Consider the following 16066-nt stretch of genomic DNA (forward strand, 5'->3'; position numbering starts at 1 on the left):
AATATAGTATAGCCAACTTGATAGCCCAAACACAGTACACAAACTCTATGCGGGTCTGTGATGGACATTGTCCGAGGACAGTCGGGGCACCGACGAAAACCCGACGCCATGGCTTCGACAAAAATTTAGCTGTGGTGCGGTCGATGGCTGGTAGGCCCCAAAGGGAAAACATGACGGGAATCGACTGCAAATGAAGGTAAAGCCTTACCTTTCGACCGCGGAGTACGGAATCGATGGGGGGGTCCCTTATGGGGTAAATGTGTTTGGAAATATTGAAAAGTTCTGTGAGGAAATTTTCTGTCAGGAATCTCTAGAGAGCTCCTTAACCCGCGTGGCTACTGCTGCGTGGAAAAAAAGAGACTGAAGGGGGACCCCTGCTGGTTGCAGGGTTAGTGCCATGCTGGGTATGCCCAGTAGGTGCCAGTCAAAGTTCTAGAAAGTTTGACAAGTGTTCCATGATTGGGCTCCATCCTGATGATGTCACCCATGTGTGAGGACTACCATCCTGCTTGTCCTGTGAGAACATACAGACCAAGAACCCAATTTTGAGACTATAGAAGATTCTGCCCAACCTGAGAACTGGTATCCCAACAATAGAGACCAAGAAGAAGGATGCAATCCTTTCAGGGAGCCAAAAAGATGAGATCCAAAACACGATCTTTACCCTCCACAAGTAAGAACATAAGAATTTGCCATACATGTTTCCAACAGTGGCCAATCCAGAATACAAGTCCCTGGCAAGAACCCAAACATTAAATAGATCCCATGCTAGTAATACTGGTAATAAGTAGTAGCTATTTTCTAAGTCAACTTGACGAATAGCAGTTTATGGACTTCTCCAGGATCTTGTCCAAAACGTTTTTTTTTTAAACCCAGATAAGCTAACTGCCTTAACCACATCCTCTGGCAATGAATTCCAGGGTTTAATTATGCGTTGAGTGAAAGAATTTGCTCTGATTTTGTTTTAAATGTGCTGCTTGCTTAACTTCATTGCGTGCCCCCTAGTCCTTGTAAAGTCCTGAAAGAGTAAACAACTGATGGGATACAGATGCATTCTTTGATCCAGTCAATAGAACATTGCCTTCAAGACTATTTGAGTGGATCCAGATAACTACAGACCAGTGGGTCCTAGATATAATTCAAAATGGTTATGCTTTTGAATAAGCATTTCCAGTGAAGAACAGATTTTTGAGGTCTTACCGTGCTTAAATTTCCAAAAGAAAATGGCGGTGCAAATAACTCCAGACAAGTTGTTGCAATAACATGCAATTTGCCCAGTACATTATCAAGAGCAAAAATCACAGATGCTATTCAGTTTATTTCATAATTCTGAAAAAGGTTGGGATTTTATGTCCAATATTGGATCTAAAGAGAGTGAACCAGAGTTTGTGCATTTCTCATTTTCGAATGGAAACACTGTTCTGTCATGTTCTGTCATGTCAAGGTGAGAAAAAGTTTGACATCTGTAACATATATATGGATATGGTGTTTTGAGACTTTTTCTGCCAGGGTATAGCTGTTTCACCTTGGAAAGCGCAAATAACTGCCATATTAAATTTTTTACAAAGAATTTTAGACAAGCGTTTAGCTCACAATTCATTAAAGGTAGAGTTAACAGCTATATCTTGTTACGGAGGTAGATCGCTTACATTGCATCCAGATATTAAATGTTATTTAAAAGGTGTAAAGAGAGCGTGACTGACATTTAAACCATTAATATCTCAGTGAAATTAAATCTAGTGTTAAAGGTATTAAATCACATCACCTTTTGAGCCTTTGAAACAAGTTTCCATCAAAAATCTAACACCTGAAGACTGTGTTTCTGGTATTTATCACTTCCCCTAGATGAATATCAGAAATTCAGACTTTATCATGTAGAGAGCCCTTTTTAAAGATGAACACACATTTGGTAATTATTTTACTAGTTCCTTCCTGTTTACTGAAAGTGATTTCTTCCTACCATTTAAATCAATCCATTCATTTACCATCATTTTCAAAAGAGGATTGTCAAGGGAAAGAAAAATCTCTAAAATATTGGGTTGTCAGACAAGCTTCGATGAAATACTTAGAAGTTGTGAATTCATTTTGGAAAACTGACAAGCTGTTTGTGCTGTATGGTGGTCTACGCAAAGGAGAAATATCTTCCAAAGCGACAAATGCAAGTTGGCAGAACTGAGTACAGTAAATCCAGCAGAGATTTGTAAGGCTGCTACCTGGTCGACAATGCATATTTTTTCAAAACATTACAGGTTCGGAGTTCTTGCGAAAAAAGAAGCTATGGGGCTAACTTCCTAAAAGTGGGTTTAATATCCACCCACCCGGAGTAGTTTGTGCTTTTGTACATCCTCCAACATTCTCGACTGGTGTAGCAAAAAGACAAGGAAGAAAAAATTAAAGTTGCCTGATAATTTTCTTTCCTTTATTTCTCCTACACTAGTCCAGAAACCTACCCACCCCACCAAAAAAAAGGAAAGCTCAAGAGAAAATGTCTACTTCTTCAGTTATTTATCATTCACAATAAATTGTTTATACTTCGGTTGAATTTTAATTTGATGAGCTTTGTCAGCTGGATACTGGATTGGTGTAGCAGAAATAAGGGAGAGCAAATTATCAGGTAAATTTAAATGTTTTCATTTCTGTAAAAGTAATCTCTGTCAGAGATTTATCATGGGACATTATGGTGACGGCTCTGTTTTACTTTAACTGAACTACTTCAAAAGTTATTGCATTAAAAACAAACTTCCTGATTCATAAGGCCATTGAAGCAGTGAGCTGCAGTGATGCTAATTTATATTAATATGAGTTAGGGAAATATGTTAAAAAGCTAGTGATTAATTAATAGGCATGATTTAGAATGTATGGAATATTCTGATTGGCTGGCATGCTTCTATCTATTTGTCCCTAAGCAAACTCACTCTGCTACAGTGCTCTAAAATGTCATCTTTCTTTTTTTTTTAACTCATGGAAATGTTTTATAATGTGTTTAAAATAAATAAATCTGGACCATCATCTCCCAGGAGTCAAGATGCATGTAAAGAGTAATTTTTGGCATTTGTATGCTTAGTTTTTGGGGGTTTTTTTTTTTTGAGGGGATGGATGAGGGAGAGAGAGGGCAAAATGGACAGCAGAAGCCATTGCACACTATTTTCTTCCTGGACCAGCTTGGACTGCTGTTTTTAAAGAAATTCTAGATTCTGAAACAGTTTGTTACTCTTTCCTATAGAATGAAAACCAATAACAGTACAAAATGCTGCAGGATACATAGCATACTGTGTCCTGTTCCAGCAAATAATTAAAAACCATATTCTAGGATCCTGATGAATCATTTCATGACTGGACTAGCCTTGAGCATGTTCCTCCTTTAATGTTTTTGATATTGTGGTCTAGGAGTTAGGACTTGTGTAAGGCAGCACATCAATTCTGGTATTCTGTAATTATAGACATAAGCTGTTGCTCACCATTAATATGTTAGCTGGGGATGGAAGAGTAGTAGTATACCCGCTTTATGATTGGTTTTCTCGGATCTTCTTGTAGACCTTTCTTACACTGTTCATGGTTTTTCATATTAGCATTTAATACAGAGGTCCTTTATCATACTGCAACAGTATTGCTGAAAGTAAGACTAGATGCAGTCTTACAACTAATTTAAGGTGTAAATCAACATCATTAGAAGACTTCAAGAGATGAGGACTAGAACCGAATGTTCTGGCTTGAGTATATGTCAAATAAAAACAGCCTTGTATTGATAAATAGTAACCAGTATTGCCCTCTGATCTTTGGTGACCTATACTTTTCTTTCCTGACCTCCTTGTTTTGGAGTATTTGAATAGCTTTTTTTTCCCCCTATTTAATATAAACAGGCCACTGTTGGAAACCGGATCTTGGGCTTGATGGACCCTTGATCTGACCCAGTATGGCATGTTCTTAGGCCATTACTTAAAAGCTTATACAGAGAAGACGGTAACAGAGCAGGATCACTTGGTTCACCCAGTCTACCCATTTAGGCCTTTCCTTGGGGCTGCTGCCATGGACTGTACCTGATTTGGTCTTCTCTGTCATTGAGATTCCTTTATGTATCCCAACAAATACCAAGATTGAATTGTAATACAGTTTTTATTATGGCAGAGTGTTACATATGGATACAAATTTTCAGTTTATCTTTGAGGGACCGGTGTATCTTGCTATCATTTGATGCTAAGATGATACTCTCTCTTTTTGCCCTAGCCTTACCTTTCTTGAAGAACACAGTTATCCTCCTGTACCCGTTTGCTCTTCTGATTTTGCTGTATGTACTGTCGCTGGCATTGGGATGGAACTTCACCCAAGGACTTTGCACATTCTATACAGTCAGAGTGCAGTGACTAGGACTTTTCTAATTTTACCCCTTCCCCCCCCAATCTTAGTTGTATTGGCAGTATTGTTAAAGCAGCTAAGACTTTTTGTACAGAAATGTAAATATGTTACTTTCCATTGTAGATATAAATGAAAGATTTTGATTGTAAGAAAGCTTAAAGTGTCTATTTTCTAATTTTTGTGGACTTCTACAAGCCAGCTCTGCTGTCAAGCCAATCAAGATGTCACAGTTGTCCTAACGATGACTAAGAATGTTTGGGTGAGGGGAGCTATATATATATTATAATTTATTTTTTTTTTTTAACAACTGTTTATTTGGAGCCTCTTTCCTACTCCCACACCTATATTTAATCCACATGATCCTTATATTGAACCTCTGGCTGGAAGGTTGGGCCATCTATCCAAGCTGTAAAGGATAAAGGATGCTTAAGCACATGTAGAACAATGCATGCTGCGGTTTCAGGTCACAGAGCCCCTGACGATGCCTGTCAAGCTTTGGAGTTCATGTAAACCAGGCTGAGCTTCTGTAGAGCAAATGGACCCTTTTGAATGGAGATTTAACTATTTCCATGTATGAAGAAGCTACTAATTCTGTATTAACATTTTTGCAGTGCATTCCTTAAATGACATTTACATTTCTGTAATAAATATTACTACACTTCTGCTGCAGAGTATAACATAAGGTGGCAATGCAGAAAAATTACAAGAGTAAGAAAAATCCTGAAGGAAATGGTTCATGATTATGGTAACACTAAGGAATTCAGATTCATAGTAGTTGGAGCATTAGTGTATCTTGTACTTTACAAAGCATATATCAATGAACAAGGCTCCACACCTCAGCTAAGTAAAATAATAGTGGGATACTGAATAAGGAAACAGCTGTGTTCTTCCCATGTGATTAGACCACAACTGAATGTGCTGGACATGTGCCGTATTCCTTGTTTAGCATGAGGCTTGTGGCAAGTTTGAAACTTGCCTGCGTCCTCTTCCTAGTTATTACTGACACACATTAGCTAAAGTGCATAAGTACATGAATTGCTTTTCTGGTACTATAGTACACTTTCCTGTTGCAAGACAATAGGCTCTAGGTCTTTTTTTTTTTTTTTAATTTTTAAACTGTTTATGCAAATATCTTCAACTTATTTGGTTACAGGTAAGATTAAAAAATTCTGAGAAGGCTAATAAAATAATGTGAATACTTTATCTGGAGATGTTACTGTTTGTGTTTACTTAACTGTTATCGTTGGAAATGTGGAATATGTGCATCTTACCAGTGCAAGATTTTGTAAACCAGGTCCTGCCTGCCTTAGCTGCTGTAACTATTGACCACTCATGCAAAATGCCATGCCATCTGTATGGGTGTGCAGATCCTGTATCAACCTGCAAAAGACTCAGGGCCCTCATCACCTCTCTCCTTGGCCCAACCACTGTTTTCCCCTTCCCCAGTCATTTCTCTCTCACCCAACCATCTGCTCTTTTTCCCCCTCTCACCACCCATGATTAATCTTTGTCTCTCTCATATAACCTACTGCAGTGCTCTGGACTGCTGTTAGTTCCATTGTTTTGAGTCGGCTGAGCCCACCTCCACAACTCCTGCTGCCTCATATCCACAAGGCCATTACTGATTTCTGATGCCATAGCTGCTGCTGCTACTTCAAACCTGCAAGGATTACAGCCTTATGAAGACACTGTTTTTTTTTCTTTTTGTTGCATCCAGATTTGTTAGCTGGAATACAGATTTGGGTTTTTGTTTAAAACTATATTGTGAAAAGTTGGTTAAAAATGGTTGCATGTTTTCATTTGCTATTCTTTTTGTTCATAGGGGTGGTGGAGAGGAGCAGAATAAAACTGCCCTGGGTCCTTCTGATATACAGAGCATTTACAGAGGCTTGTAAAGTAGTAGAAAGCCAGCAGAGGGCTTATATTTCTGATTGCCTTTTTTTTTTCCAGGAAAAAAAATCTTTCACATTAATTTTTAACACTGTATAGACTTTAATGCAGTATGAAAACATAAGATTTACCATACAAGCTCAGGTACCATGTTTTCAACAGTAGCCAATCTGGGTTGCAAGAGCCAGAAAGGATTGTAAAAGGTAAATAGATTCCATACTGCTTATGCCAGGGAACAGCAGTGGGTTTCCTCAAATCCACCTTAATGGTTTAAGGACTTTTCTTTCAGCAATTTGTCTAAACCTTTTTTAAACTCAGCTGCACTAATAGTTTTCACCTTGTCCTCTGGAAAAGCATTCCAGAGTTTAATTTGTATTGCGTAAAAATATTTTCTCCATTTGTCTTAACTGTGTCACCTAGTAACTTCATTCACTGTCTCCTAGTCTTTGTACTTTTTGAAAAAGTAAACCACCAGGTCACATTTACCCATTTCCTTCTACTTTATTATTTTATAGATTTCTCTCATAGCTCCCCTCAACTATCTCTTTAAACTGAAGAGCCCTAATCCTTTTAGCCTTTTCTCATTGAGGAATCATGCCATCCCCTTATCATGGTGGTTGCTCTTATCTTTTCTAATTCCACTATCTTTTTTGAACTTGGGTGACCAGCAGTGCATACAATATTCAGGTGCAGTCACACTGTGGAGTGAGGCAGAGGCATTATATGATGGTCTCTGTTTTATTCTCTATTCTTTTCCTAATAATTCCTAGCATTTTGTTTGCTTTCTTGATTGCCACCACTGCACACGGAGCAGAGAATTTCAACATCATAATCCACTATGACGCCTAGCTCCTGTTCCTGGGCGGTGACTCCAGATGTGGAACCTTGCAGTGTGTAGCTATAATTGGGGTTGCTCTTCCCTGCATGCATTGTTTTGCATTTGTCCACATTAAATGCCATCTGCCCAGTCTCCTAATCTGGAAAGATCCTCTTGCAGTTTCACTCAAGTCACTGGTGCTTTAACAGCTTTTAATAATTTGGTATCATCAGCAAAGGTGATTACCTCACTTGTTCCCATCTGTAGGACATTTATTAATATTTGAAAAAGGAGGGTTGCTAGTACAGATCCCTGAGGCACTCCACTATTCACCTTTCTCCACTGAGAAAACTGACCAGTTAGCCCTACTCATTTCCCTTCTAAATGTTAAATGCTACCCCAAAATATTTCCTTGGTGTCCCACCCCTAGCTCATCCTTTGATTTCTAGGCAGATTAATTTTTTTTTTAATGTGAAAGTATAATCAGCCTTTTAACTTAAACTCAGGATTGCCTTGGGCCTTAACAAGAGTTTAATCATCCTGTTGTAGGTCACTTCCCGATATGTAGCGAGTACACTACCATTTAAAGGGCCCTAATTGTAGGCATTTCTAGTCTCACAGCAACCTAAACTTAACTAGGAACTGAACAAAATTAAATGAAGGCAGTAGTTTATCAGCAGGGGGGGGGGGGGCGACTTCCAGTCTTTTGCATAGAGTGGCACATGTATGATTTTTGTTTACCTGACAGTGAGAGGTTGTATGGGTGCAGCCAGTGCAAAGAGCACGTGTCTCTCAGAGAATGAATCTGATCTCTGAGACTAGAGTGGCAGACAAGTATATAGATGAGATCTTCAGGGACAAAATAGCCAAGATCCAACTCCAGTCTGGCAGCCCTGGTGCTATTTTGGAGGATAAATGTCTCCTGGTCAGAAAGCATGAACCTGATGCACCAGGAAATGATCATGTAGCAAGGACCTGCTCTTCAGGTGATACATTGTCCTCTCGCACCAAGAATGTGTCTCCCAGGACTACTGCCCAAGAGGGAAGGGTTAGGGCGACTGCCATAGTTGGAGATTCAATTTCTAGGAATAGAGACACCTGGGTGGCTGGTGGGTGTGAGGATCGCCTGGGAACATGCCTACCTTGTGCGAAAGTGGCAGACCTCACATGTCAGCTAGATAGCATTTCACACAGTGGGGAAGGAGCCGGCTGTCGTGGTTCATTTGAGCACCAGTAACATAGGAAAATGGGGGAGGGAGGTTCTGGAAGCCAAAATTAGGCTCTTAGGTAGAAAGCTGAAATCTAGAACCTCCCCTGTAGCATGCTCTGAAATTGTCCCTGTTCCAGGCACAGGGCCACAGAAGCAGGCAGAGATATGGCGTCTCATTGCATGGATGAAGCAATGGTACAAGGAAGGAGGATTCAGTTTTGTAAGGAAGGGGGGAACCTTTTGAGGAAGGAGTCGTCTTTTCTGAAGGGATGAGCTCCAATTTAACCAGGGTGGAACTGAGGGGCTGGTGCTAACCTTTCAAAAAAAGGAGATAGCACAGCTTTTAAACTAGAACAAAGGAGAAAGCCGACAGTCGCTCAGCAGCACATTGGTCGGAGTGAGGTATCGTCGAAAGATACTAATGTTGCTTTAGAGTTAGGGCATCCCACCAGAGGTTCCAATAATAAGAAATGTTGTCCATGTGCCTATAGGTAATCACCTGTGCTAAAAGATTCTGTTTGTTGCCTGCCTTTCTGACTACCTACTTAAATCAAATTACACAAAGACAGGAAATAATATACCCCAATAGTTTACTTCTCTCCGATACTTTAAAGTTTTAAAAATTTCTCCAAGCAGTACCTACTGATTCTTTCCAGACACCAGCAAGGTGATCCTTTCCTCTCGGTGTTCCCACTGGATTGTGAGGTCTGGGGAAGTCCCCTGATGAACATCTCCTTGAGTGGGAACCAAATCTGTCTTGGCCAGAAAGGGCCTATGAGTATCATGGTCCACCTGTCTTCTTTCAGCTTCAACAGGGCCTTTGCAACTAACAGTACCAGAGGATGTGTATACAGAATGCCCGTGCCCTAATTAAGGGCAAAGGCATCAAAGGCTAGTTTGTTCTGTGCCTTTTTCCTGGAACAGAAAAGTGGAACCTCTCTCTTCTGAGGGGACACTAACAGATCCACCATGGATATGTCCTGGTGAGATATCTGTTTTGCTATCCCTTGTGCCAGATACTATTTATTTATTTAAAATCTTTTTTAGACCGTCATTCAGTTATATACCATCACAACGGTTTAGATATAGGCACATATAGAAATGTAAAACATTTTATTGGGTAATACGTCTATCAGATTGCCGGTAAAGGTCCAGTTACATAGTTTAAAAAATAAAGTAGATGAATATGAATATCAAGATCCAACTCAATCTTTCTGCAAGGATCTTCTCCATGCTGCCAGATACTAGCCCTGAGAACCATCCCTTTGGAGATAGCCCAGACCCACAGCTGTGCAATCTTCTGCCACAGGAGCTATGAGCTGTGCCTTCCTGCTTGTTGGTGTAAAGCATTTTCCATTTGGATAAGGACTACTTTGTTGTTCACCTGATTTCCAAAAACCTTTAGCATGTACTGCATCACCCTTAGTTCCAGAAAGTTTATCTGATGAAACTTTGAGCAGATCGAAGACCATGGGGGCAGAGCCTCTCTACATGAGCTCCCCAACTCAGGTTGGATGCACCCATGGTGAGGATAGTTTGGATTGGAGAAATGTAATGGTATACCCTTGGTCAGATTGGAATTGTCTTGCCACCCGGACAGGGAGTCCTTGACTGACTGACATGGATATTGTCTTGTAGATCCTGAGTTGCCTGCAGCCACTGCGATCTAAGGGTCCACTGGGCTCTCCTCATGTGGATATGTGAAGAGAGTGATGTATAGTTCTTGCCATAATGCCCATCCTCAATATGTCCCATTTTGATATGTACTGACTCATCTGAATACTTTCCACTATGGATATCAAGGCAATTGCCCAATGTTTTATTATTCACTACTATACATTCTAATTCTCCCATCTTACTTCTTAGACTTTTGGCACTGGCATACAGACATTTCAAAGGCATTTTTTGGTTTGTATTACCAACCTTCTTTTCAGTTGATAGGGATAATTTGGAATTCTTTAGGTCAGGTGATTCTTTACTTATAGGCACATGGACTAATTTTTCTTTTATTGGAACCTCTCTGTTGGGATGCCCTAACTCTTCTGTTTCATTAGTATCCTTCAAAGATATTTCCTCCGAACTATGCACTACTGGGTGACTGTATGCTTTCCCCTTAAAAGTTATCGCCAGCAGCCTGGTTCCACTCTGGTTAAGGTGGAGCCTGTTCTTTTGGAAAAATCTCCTTCTTCCCCAAAAGCTTGTCCAGTTCCTTACAAAACTGATTCAGTCTTTTCTGCACCATCGTCTCATTCATGCATTTAGTCTCCGGAGCGCTGCCTGTCTTGTGATATTTGAGACAAGATCATAACCCAAGTCGCAAAGTTATGATGTTTTGAATTGCAGAAGATCTATTACGAAAAGAGATCTTTGATCAGAACCTTGTAATGTCCTGGGCACAAGGGAGGGCAATTTTGAAAATGGTTACTGAACTCACAGAATTTCCCTTGAAAATCCTGTTGGTGTGCACAACACATGCCCCAGAAACTATATTCCCTCCTCTAACCTAACTCTGTCTACTCTGCCCCACAGCTAATACACATGCTTTAAACAGCACATTCTTTTATCCAACTGGGGGTGGAGCAGGTGGGGGTAGAGGGGACATTAATCAGACTGCATTCTTATGTAGGTAAACATGCATTTACCCAAGAAGACATCTGATTATTATTCTCTTGTCAATAGAATGCATTAGTCTATAGCAGTGCTTCAGAACCAGTATGCTGCAACAAAGTTTCTGGTGTGCCACACAATCCTTTCCTCACTTTCCCATTAGCCAGCAGGAGGAAAGTGATGCTTTATGATGTGTGTCTTCTCCACTTGCTGGTTTCATTCTGAGGTTTGAACACATGCGTCTTGTAGTCCTGCAAAATTTGCTGGCACTGAACATTAAGAACCACAGAGTGAAGGTGTGTATGTATACATTAATATCTTTAATTTTACAAAGTATTGGGGCAAAATTGCCTACATAAATTGTTGGCGTGGACTCCCAAATGTTTCATAACAGACTATTTTGGCTATGTACTACTGTACCCATTCACACCACAAAGTTATCTACAGTCTTCTTGGCATAGCTCAGAATGATTTCAAAGACACATCCTTTCATCCCTCACTTTGCGCATATAGTGCCAACATTTACTCCTGGTGAGTGAAAGAGTGAAAATGAAAACTGTCTTGTTTGGTAAGCAAGCAGTATTCTGAGCTGGCATATGTACCTCACAAGGTTAACAACTGCTACACTTGTAGGCTGCTGTAGTCTGGCAAATCATTTAATATTTCATAATTACAATAATTATTACAAACTGTGTTGCTATGAACTCCAGGGTCGAAGGAGAATTGGTCAGTCTAAACCATAAAACATACTACACTTGCACACAGGGTATTAACATTATTAAGTTATAGAGCATGCTACATAAAAATGCTATATAAATTAAGAATTTAATTTATTTTAAGTAAAACTTCCCTTTTCCTCCCCCTTTCTAAATACTCTTTTTTAAATAATCCATTCGTCACTAATCCAGCACTTCTCAAATGTTTTAGCCAATGTGACCCCCATTTTAGCACTTGAAAATTCACATGACTCCAGAGGATGACCAAAACAAATTAGCATGGGTTCAGTCCCCCTCCAAAAAATCATTCCTTCTCACCTTCCCCTGCATTTCAAGCTGATCCTTTCACAACCTCCACCCTCTTCAGAGGACCTCCTCTCCCAACCCATCCCCTCCAGCCCTTTCTGCATCTCCCAGCTGATTCTTTCACCGCAATCCCTTCTTATAACCCCACTAAATCTTGTCACTCCCTCCTCACCCCCATCCCTTCTCTCACATCCCTCCCAAGCTGATTTCCTATCACCCCCAACCTCCTCTTACATCCGCTCCTTCCATAGCCATAGCCAAACTACTCTACCTTAAACCCCTCGTGTATCTCATCTCTCCCTTCAAGTAGCGCCTTATCCAAATATCCCCCTGGCCAGGACCAGTGTAACATTTTCCTTCAGGCCCTAGGCTAAAGATAAATGACAACTGTTGAGAAGAAGTCAGGTTGAGGGGAGGGGCAACATTTTTCTATTGGCTAGGTTCAGCAGTGTGTGAGAAAAGAGGAGCAGTGGCAATCTCCACTCCACTCCACTACCCTGCACACAGCTCTCCCCTCTCTTCATGGCTGATCCCAAGCCCAACAGTAATCTACAAGTGGCAGTAGCATTTCTAATGAAATTCAACATGAGGCCTTTGGCCTAGTGCAGGCTTCATGGGCCCTGCAGCAGCCCTGATCCCTCCTCATGCAGGGCCTGTGAAGAGCATGTGCTGGCTGCTTTCACTAATAATGCTGATGCTGCTAGTTCCTGAAGAGTGCTACCGTTTGAAGCAAGTGTAACCCCAGCTGAAAGTTGTGTGACCCCATTTGGGGTCCCAATCCACAGTATGGAGAGCCTCCAATAACCATTTAAAAGCTGTTTAGTAATAAAGACTGATATTTTAAACACTATTATTCAGCCTTGTTACCAAGTGCAATGGTCTCAAACTGGCACTGCAAAGTAGACTACATTCAGGTACTGTTGATACAACATTTCCCTGCCCCCCATAGGTTCACAATCTACCCCCTTCTCCCCCAGTCAGCTGAGTTTTGAGAATCTCCCTAATGAACATGCATGAACACAACAATTAGTAACATGCAGTAGAGGGATCCATGAACTCTACATCACTTTAAAAATTATTAGTAACACTATAATTAGTGAATTTTACCCGTAAACTGTACCTTCCTGGTACACCCAGTCATGACCTATTTCACTAAACAATTTTTTTTTCTTATCTTTAATGATTTATTGTAACCGAACCTTTGACGGCATCTGTTAGAATGTACGATAGTACACTTTCCCTACATTAATTTACGTGCCATCATGTAAACCGTTGCGATGGTAGACTACTTAGCGACAGTATAGAAAAGATTTTAAATAAATAAAAAAAATAAAAAATTTGCATATGTTGAATATATATGAAAAATATTTGTATACATTAGGGATATCCTGAAAAGCTGGCTAGATAGGGGTAACCCAGGATAGGTTTGCACACCACTGACCTAATGAACAACTGTAGCAACAAGCTGAGATTCAAAGAGCCACATTCACAGTTCCTCTTCATTTTAACTTTTAAATGCAAGTATTATCTCCAATTAGTAGGCTACAAAAAGTCTGTTGTACAAAACATTTATACTGAAAGCCAAAAATTTACTACCACTGTTATTACCAGAATTTTAACCTTATTACAGTCCTAGATTTCCTATGTCACAAATTAATGACTATGTGCCTCTTCAGCAAGTTTTCAATTGCATCACAATTGAAAAAAAAAACAGAAAAAAGTCACAATTAATAAAGGAACAGATTAAGGGATATTCAGAGAAATTAAACTTCCTAAGAGAAAAACTTCAAAAAAGGCAAATATAACTAAGAAAATGCCATGTAACACTTGCACCAGGATAATCTGTATAATACTAGGCAGGAACTTAGAAGTAGATTCTAGTTTAAAAATAAGTGCTGTGTTTTATGAGAATATATAGCGAAAAGTACTGTTAGCAGGGTAGTTCATAAATATAGAACTGTGTCAAATACAGTTTAAAACATTTTTTGATAAATGTTAAAACATGTTTTGAGCATTAGAAAGAGAAAGTAAACAGGCTTGAAAGTGATGCAATCAAAAAGGATGCTGTTAATCCAGTGGGAAAACTGGTATTAATGTACAAACACGATATATATTGCTCCTGGATGTCCTGCAGTTAGAATTATAGAACTACTGGTCAAATGGAAAAATGCTCAGAGAAGATGCAAAATCCTATTTAAAAATTTATTACAAGTTATTGATATTTTAGATGACAACTATAAATGTAAAAAGACAACATATCCTAATATCTAACTGCCCATAAAATGTATTCTGAATTCAAGCACTTCACACTGAAATATTTTATAGTCTTCGCATCTTAGTGAGGATATTGCCAAGTATGATAACCTTAAGGAAGGAAAATGTTCCATAAACCCCTGAAATTTAAGGCATATTTTCCATTTGCCTTCAAAAATCGCTTTGTTTTTTTTTTTTTAAACACTACAAAAGTCCTTCAGAAAACCATATATGGATATACAGTGGCAGTGTATTAAAACATGATAAATTATGGTTTACAATGCTATTATTTCTAAGCCAAAGTATTGTATAGAAAGGTAACTGAAACTGAATCAAGAGGATCATAAGAAAATTTACAGTTTAAAACTTCACTGCATAAAAATATGTATTTTTAAATCATTTTAATAAATAACCTTAGTGTGTATATATACATACATATTTATATCCCTGATAATCTATTAGAGAGGGTGTAAAACAGCAAAATAAATGGAATTTCAAAACACCCTCCTTCATTAAATATTTTTAGCAATAACTATAGATTTTTCATCTTTAAGTATTTTAATATGTACAACTTTTTTATCATCAATATACCAAAGATAGTACAGGTGAGTGAAAGTGTGCAGTGGGTTGAAAAACTTGAGCAGCCTTTAGAAAATAAAAATACTCTATGTGTCTAATTTCAGTTTTCAAAGAGATTGAATAGGTTCATTCTAAGGTCATCTGCAGTAGATTTCACAAGAGGTAGAGTCCACATGAAATGCAAAACAGAACTGAAATAAGGTGCGAGCTTCAATATTCACTATAGTAGCAAGTGAGGTGCTGGGGTAGGAGAGAAGAGAGAAGGAATATTTTTGCAGAAATGTTGTCTTCTTCCAAGCAAGTTTTACTCAATTTGCTGCTTTCTTAATATGTACCTAAAATGCAAAACACACACAAAAAAAAAATTAAGATGCAAATGATAGTCTTGTATCTAACAAGATGGTCTAGAAATAATTTCAATTTAATTAGCCGTTTTACATAAAAACACCTCAAAGTGGTTACAATTAAAAAAAAGTGTACATAAAATGCTGTACCTCATTCCTTATCCCATTGACTCACTCACCTAATCCAAATTTATCCCAAAGGCTCCTAAATTAAAAACCTTAAAACAATTAAAATAATATACATAAAATTCCATAATTTACCTTTATCTTATCAACTCAATGTCCCTGTTCCATAAGATTAACATGGCTTCCAGACCTACTCCAAATGAAGCATAATGCTGACTACCTTTATAAATGTCTCATGATTAGGTCAGCATAAAAGTATGACACACAAAGCATTCAATTAAGCTAAAGCTGATGAAATGGGAATTTATAAAGCCAAGCTTATACCAAAGGAGATCAAAAAGGATGCAAAATATTTTGAAGTACCCTTTTTGACACATAAGATTTGAAGGTCCTTCATTAAAGCTGACTGCCCAGGAAAACAAAATATCAGGTACAAATTGATTTTTAAGGTATCCAATATTAGGCATGTGCAATAGATTCAAATGAAATTGAAAAATGAAACAAATAGGAGCTAATTTGCTTCTTTCTGGGGACCCCAAAACGAACTAAGAGTCCCCCAAATTAAACAAATCCTATTCGTTTCATTCTTTTGAAATAGAATGATTTATATAAGCCATTATAGTCAACAGATTCAAAAATCATAAGAAAGCAACAGCTGCATGTGTACAGTTGGAAACTGATACAGTCTAGAGCAGGTAGTCAGCAAAGATGGGTAGGAAGAGCATATTAAAGAAATGAGAGGAATGACGTATCACAGCGAAGCAATTTGCCAGTCTAATCTATTGCTGCTGACCAGGTACAGTGATGCTGATCTTGAAGACTGAGCATGTCAGATTTGCTCTGAATTGCTTCTCAAGGCATTGTC

The 16066-nt window shown here is 38.8% G+C and overlaps 2 protein-coding genes across 5 annotated transcripts in view; one reads left to right on the top strand and one right to left on the bottom strand.

The window, feature by feature from the left end:
* UNC50 (unc-50 inner nuclear membrane RNA binding protein) overlaps window positions 1-5556 on the top strand; it is a 31166-nt gene extending 25610 nt beyond the window's left edge. For all 3 annotated transcript variants that reach the window (XM_029604761.1, XM_029604763.1, XM_029604762.1), the window contains exon 6: window positions 4225-5556. In XM_029604761.1, the coding sequence (XP_029460621.1) occupies window positions 4225-4361 (137 nt within the window). In that variant the 3' untranslated portion in view covers window positions 4362-5556. The remainder of the gene's footprint in view (window positions 1-4224) is intronic.
* Window positions 5557-14087: 8531 nt separating this feature from the next.
* The window catches only part of MGAT4A (alpha-1,3-mannosyl-glycoprotein 4-beta-N-acetylglucosaminyltransferase A), a 359679-nt gene continuing 357700 nt past the window's right edge, over window positions 14088-16066 (bottom strand). For both annotated transcript variants that reach the window (XM_029604768.1, XM_029604767.1), the window contains one exon: window positions 14088-15066. In XM_029604768.1, coding sequence (XP_029460628.1) covers window positions 15040-15066 — 27 coding nt within the window. In that variant the 3' untranslated portion in view covers window positions 14088-15039. The remainder of the gene's footprint in view (window positions 15067-16066) is intronic.

Source organism: Rhinatrema bivittatum, chromosome 5 (genome assembly GCF_901001135.1).
Source record: "Rhinatrema bivittatum chromosome 5, aRhiBiv1.1, whole genome shotgun sequence".
NCBI lineage: Eukaryota > Metazoa > Chordata > Amphibia > Gymnophiona > Rhinatrematidae > Rhinatrema > Rhinatrema bivittatum.